The sequence below is a fragment of the Dendrobium catenatum genome, unplaced genomic scaffold, assembly GCF_001605985.2.
Source record: "Dendrobium catenatum unplaced genomic scaffold, ASM160598v2 fragScaff_scaffold_745, whole genome shotgun sequence".
NCBI lineage: Eukaryota > Viridiplantae > Streptophyta > Magnoliopsida > Asparagales > Orchidaceae > Dendrobium > Dendrobium catenatum.
The window spans coordinates 24,111-30,267 of NW_021319207.1; the positions used below are offsets into that span (position 1 = coordinate 24,111).

The 6,157-nt window shown below is 37.3% G+C and overlaps 1 protein-coding gene across 1 annotated transcript; it reads left to right on the forward strand.

The window, feature by feature from the left end:
• The first annotated feature begins 1,408 nt into the window (after positions 1–1,408).
• Positions 1,409–2,698, forward strand: LOC110104653. The gene is made up of 2 exons (XM_020833850.2): positions 1,409–2,134; positions 2,368–2,698. The coding sequence occupies exons 1-2, from the start codon at positions 1,495–1,497 to the stop codon at positions 2,502–2,504; spliced, it is 777 nt and encodes a 258-aa protein (XP_020689509.1). The 5' UTR covers positions 1,409–1,494; the 3' UTR covers positions 2,505–2,698.
• Positions 2,699–6,157: the final 3,459 nt, after the last annotated feature.

The window sequence follows — 6,157 nt, forward strand, 5'->3', positions numbered from 1 at the left end:
ATAATGAAAAATAACATGGTTTAAAAATATATAAATAACCTAGGGTTTAAAATAAGGCCTCCTTCGAAAACAATTTAAAATCCCTCATAATAATGGATCAAGGAAACACTAAATTAAATCTAGCAAAACACTACAAAAGAGGACATCTAATAATTAACATAACTTGAGAATAAAGAGGAAGAAAGGAAGAAGGAGAAGAGAAAATAGAATAGTTTAGACTCAAAATTGGAGGAACTTACTTGAGGCTGCTATTCGCGCAGGAGAAACGAGAAGGAAGAGTAGGCAAGAGGTTCAATGGATACGAGAGGGCAGTGGGCTTTTGATGGCTATTACGAGGGAGAAAATAGGAGAATAATAGATTTCATGGCTTTCTATTCGGTTTAAATGGCGAGAGGGAAGCTATATGCAGGAGAATCCAATCAATTTGGGAAAGAATTGAGTAATCCTCATGACTGGAGGCAGAGATGGCAGACCAAGGTTGTTTGTTCGTGTACGATGCCGCTGGCGTGCAAATAGGGGAGCGGTTTAATTACTTCATGTTGGTTCGCATGAAGGAGAAATACCGGATCGGTTTGGCCTGGTTATTACAATGGTAGTAGGGTAATGATGATCTAACTACAACAATCAAATAATGATATTCAGATGATGGAAATCGAATGATAGTGAATTAACTATAATGGTTGGGCAATCTGGTCAAACAACGACTCATGGGTAATGATAGTGGTCAAGCAACGATGGTCAAGCAATGGGAGTTGTTGGTTGTGATCTTCAACATTAAATGCCATGTAGAGATTTAGAACTCTTCAGATCTTAGAGCTCTCTCTAATATTAAGTCAAGATTCTCTTAATGTAAAAAATGAAGATTTATTTATAATTCTTGATAGTGAGATTTTGATAAATCTTATCAAAATTTTTTAAAAAAAGTACTGTAATAGACGGGTCTTGATTCCTTTAATCACTGTTCATTCTTGCAACATTTAAGTATCTTGGTAACCTCAAATTAAGTGATTTTATACACGTTAGATTTGTTTTATCGAAATGCTCAATTTGACTAATTGCGTCAAAATTGAATAACATTTGATTTTTTTTTTTTCAATTAATATCTTGATGTTTCTAAACACACTACAAATAATTAATTTTGGCTCCTTTGGACTTGAATCTACTCACTTTTGATGTCCAATAATCTATCCTTTAAAGATGCTAATCTTCATTATAAATTTGCTAAAATTAGAGTTCAATTTGCCTTAACTAAAGAAATTAATGTAATTGAATCAAATCTAGTGCTTCATCACTTTTTATAACTTTTGATGTGCAATTTTCAAATATTATTTTAATTTATTTGTATGGTCGTGAGATTTTGGTATCCCTAAAATGATAAAATTGTTCATTAATTTAAGGCTAAAATTTTCTGCCTAAGGCGGCTACTTCTTCCCAACCTCATCTACAGCGATTCAAGTATTCTTCTCCACTCCGTTATGTTTCTCGAATGGGACTATGGGAGCTGATCAATCTATCTGGTCTCCTCCAGCCGTTGATCTCCGCCTCCTGCCCCAGCTAGGGCTTCCCTCCCTTCTCCGTCTGCTCCCCGGAAAATCTCCCACCTCTCAATCTCCCCTTCCTCCTCAATCTTCCCTTCCTCCTCAGTCTCCCCTTCCTCCCCAATCTCCTTCCGAATCTCGATCCAACGCACTCATTGATCTCAGAACCACCCTTATCAAATCGCTGCAATCCGTTATCCCCTTTGTCCCCGCCACTCCCACTTCTCGCCGGCGTTCCATCCCCACCTGGCCGCCTGAAGCTGGCTGCGCTGTACCCCGATTCCGGCCGTACGTCGCCAAGGTTCCCTGGCATGGCGGCGTCCGCGCTTTCCTCTCTCAGCTTTTCCCCCGCTACGGCCATTACTGTGGCCCCAATTGGTCAAGCGGCAAGGACGGCGGATCCATGCTCTGGGATCGCCGCCCTATTGACTGGCTTGACTTCTGCTGCTACTGCCACGATATCGGGTACGACACTCATGACCAAAGCAAGCTACTGAAGGCTGATTTAGCTTTCCTCGAGTGTTTGGAGAGACCCCAGGTGGCTTCCAAGGGTGGCGCCCATACCTCTTTCCTATACCGCTCCATGTGCATCGCCGGTGAGTATTTTTGTTCTGGGGATTCTTACCAGCTCTAAACTTCTGCTCAATTGATATTTCAAAATAACAAATTTATCGATGAAATTTAAGCTTTATCATAATAAAATCTGATAGAAGACAATTTTGATGAATTTCAATGTCATGACTAAAAACATAAAGAAAGAACACGATGACCATTAATTTTTCAAGTAGCAGTTTGTATTTAAGATGTTGATCGTTGATTTTGGTTGCAGGCTTGAGGTATTTACTTATACCTTACAGGATGCAGCTGCTGAGAGTTCAATCTGGGCCTTCATTCACAGAGGTTTTCAGCAACTGGACGGGTAAAGTTAATATGTTTAAGCAAAACTTTGATGGGAAAAGTTTGTGATTGATTTTGAATAGAAATGTGTTTGGTGTTTGCTGGTGCATGCAAGTGGAAACAACTTGTTGGTCTACTTGCTTTATTATGTACAGAATAAATTTGTATTTAAGCTATGTAGGAAGTTCCTGTGTACTATAGCTAATCTTATGCAAATTCAATGGAACATTAATTTGCCAGAGTTAGTGGAAGTATTCTGTTAATTGTGACCTCTATCATCTTGCCTTGTTTGTTTTGATTAATGATGATTGAATAGTAATAGAAGAACATTACTGCAAGAAACATGTTATGTTGCTCATCTCGAATATAAAAAAAGTTTTGATGTTCTAGACCGTGCACAGAGCGAGGGAGGGAGGGAGAGAGAGAGAGATGAATAAATTCTTATAATCTTGTGTTGTCGATTGTACTGATATTTATGTTGGGAATAAACACCATATAGCGAAAACAAATAAGAAAAAGAAAATATAATGGAAATGTAAGAACACCGAGTTTAATGAGGAAAAATTTAAAATCGGGAAAAAATCACGGAGACACATCACACCAAAGACGAGAACCTACAGAACTGACAAAAAAACTCTCATAAACCATCCAAAGGGATGCAACTCTTCAAGCTAAAAGTGAGAAACGAGAAAGAAAACTGCCCAAGCCGACTTGCATAGTAGTGAAGTTGCGGTTTGGAGCCTTGCAACGCTCCACTCTCTATTTCCAGCCTGATTGATAGCAGTGCAGCACCAGGGTTTGGAATGCCGTAGCGCTTCGCTCTGTCTCCAACCAGCATTATGTATAACATCGCAACACTAGAGTATATAACGTCATAACATTGTACAATTGTACATAGCAAAATAAAAATTTTGAAGGCATGGCCCCCAAACCCAAAGTAAAGAGCCCCCCCCCCCCCCAAAGTAAAGACCCCCCCCCCCCCGATGAACTTAACTGATGAAATTGAGATATAGTACAATTCGATTAATCGACACAATCAAATTCCACACAAAACTAACAATTTATTCGTAAGATTATAAGTTGGGCCGTGTAGCATTACTTTTACCCCAGAGTTCATAAACATATCTTATTTTCTATGTAAGCTGCATGTTAAAGGAGTGAAAGGTGACCATTGTGAGTCCTTAACGAAATTGTAAATAACTTGCCACTTTAATTGCTTGAACTGGTTGCTAGTCGATATTAAGATGTTGCTTTCTTCCATCTTGGCTTGGCTTAAATGGTCTGCTTATCACAAGTTTTAACATGAATGCAGCAAGGCATAAATTTTGGTGTTATGAAATGAAGCAAATAATCCAACTTTAGATATCTAAAGTTATCTGATGAATGAATGCTGCATCTCTCTGCAACACAATATGCTTTTAACACATGATATGATGAGTTTAAAATTCATGGCTTAGCAGCAATTCGCATTCCTCTTCAGTGTATTTGCTCATAGTTTCGTCTCACTGAACATTTTTTACTTCAATAATTTAATGCAGTTGTTAATCTGTTCATATAATGAACTGCTATTGGCATTTTATTTAGGACATTTTGGTCAATTATAATCAATTCATACGCACATAACATACATAAGATTTGAACCAAAAATCTTTTAATAGATAGTCAAAACTTAGGGGTGTAAAAATCTGACCCGACCCAAAACAAGACTCGGACCCGACCCAAAAAAATTCAAGTTCGGGTCAACTCGTTTGCGATACAGGTCGGGTTCGGGTTAAGAATTTTTGACCTATTTGTAAAATTGGGTCAGGTCAACCCGATGTCAACCCTATTGACTCGGAGACGTGATTGTCATCCCGTCCGTGTTAGGCCAACCTTCCCGTCCGCATCTATTCTTGTCGCTTCAGCCAGCTGTCTTCCGTTGGCGCTTAGGTGTCTTAGCGTCTAGCCTCATCACTGTCGGAGTGCCGGCCTGTAGGCCGCTGTAGTGCAACATCTCCGCCGACCTAGTCTCCTAGACCGCCTGCTACCAGGTGGCACTACAGCGGCCTACAGAACCCTGGTGGCACACGCTGAACGCGAATATGCGAATAACACGACCCATCAGGCCATCACCGTCAGCCTCACTGCCTGCTCTGCCTCACCAGTGGTCCAGTCACTAGCCACATCGCCTTGCCTCACCGCCTGCGCCGTTTAGCTAATCGGATTTACAGGTCGGGTCAACCCAATAACCCACGCAGGTTGGGTCTAAGTTGTAAACCCTGACCCATTTAGCTAGACAAGTTGGGGTCAGGTCAATCCGTTTACGCTTGGGTCAACTCTAATTGGATATGAATCTAATTCGTTGGCCCAAGTTGACACCCTTATCAAAACTCCTAACTAATAGATCAAAATGAGCTACATTTGTTATTTGCAGTAAGCTAATTTATCATGAGCTGTAAATCAATAGTTTGAAATGTCATCTCTTAAACATATTATGAAATTGAGCCTCCTCATACCATCAAATTTTCTATTTTAGCCCTATCTTATTTTTTATTTAATTATATATAATTTATAGATGAGGATAAGATAAGCTTGAAAATAAATGCAGCTGTATTTTGTTCTGCCACGTTAGGACGGCGGCGTTGCAAATGGCGAAGTTTTGGCCCCATTTGCTTAAAATGAACAGAAGATAAGACTTTGCCATTTCTGCTCTATCAAGTTTTTTACTGTTTTTTTAAATATTTTTTTAATTCTAATTTTTTTTATTAAAAAAGCTGTTTTAAATAAAGAAATTATTTAACAGATTATTGTTCTATTATATAGTTTAACAAAGATAAATGTGAATAAATCATGTTGATATTGTTTTGTAATATAGTCCAACAATGGAATAATAATATTGGTTAAATTACAACTATTTCCTGCATTAAAAAAAAAAAAAAAAAAAAAAAAAACCTGCAAAAAAAAAAAAAAAAAAACATGTCGTCATTAAGTTACGATGTCATAAAAGAAATAAATTGAATATATTAAATATAATAGCATTTAAATAGAATTTATGTAATATAGCTAAACATATAATTGAATATTTGAAAAAAAAAATTAAAGCAACTAATAATATCAACTAGTCTTCATCACGTACATTATGTGAGATTATTAGGTACATGAGTTGTTTTTCTCCGTTATGTCCTATTAAAAGTTAAATAATTATCTAAATTTAATTAAAAAATCATTTTTAGTACATTTTAACCAAGTCTTTTAAGGTCTATTTTTAACTTTCTTAACATAGACTAAATCTAATACATTTACTTTCGTAATAAGGTCATCAAAAGACTGACGTTTTATGTGATTAAATCATCTAAGGCGACGCTCTCTAATTTTATCTGCATCTGGAGCTACTCCAACATTTTAACGTATATACTCATTTTGCATTTTGATTCTAAGAGTAAAGCCGTAAGCTTCCTCATATCTGTAACTCTTAACTTAATTTTATACTTTTCATTTAATGGCCAAGATTTTGCACTGTAAAGCATTGCAGGTCTCACTACTATCTCATCAAACTTTACCTTATGTATGAGAGGTATTTTTACACAATAGGCTCGATGCATCCCTTCACGTTAATCATCCAGCTTGAATTCTACTAATAATATCCATATCTATTTCATCATCTTTTAAACAATAGACCTGAGATGTCAAAATTGTACGCTCTTTTTAATAACTTGGTCACCTAATATCACAATCCCACCACT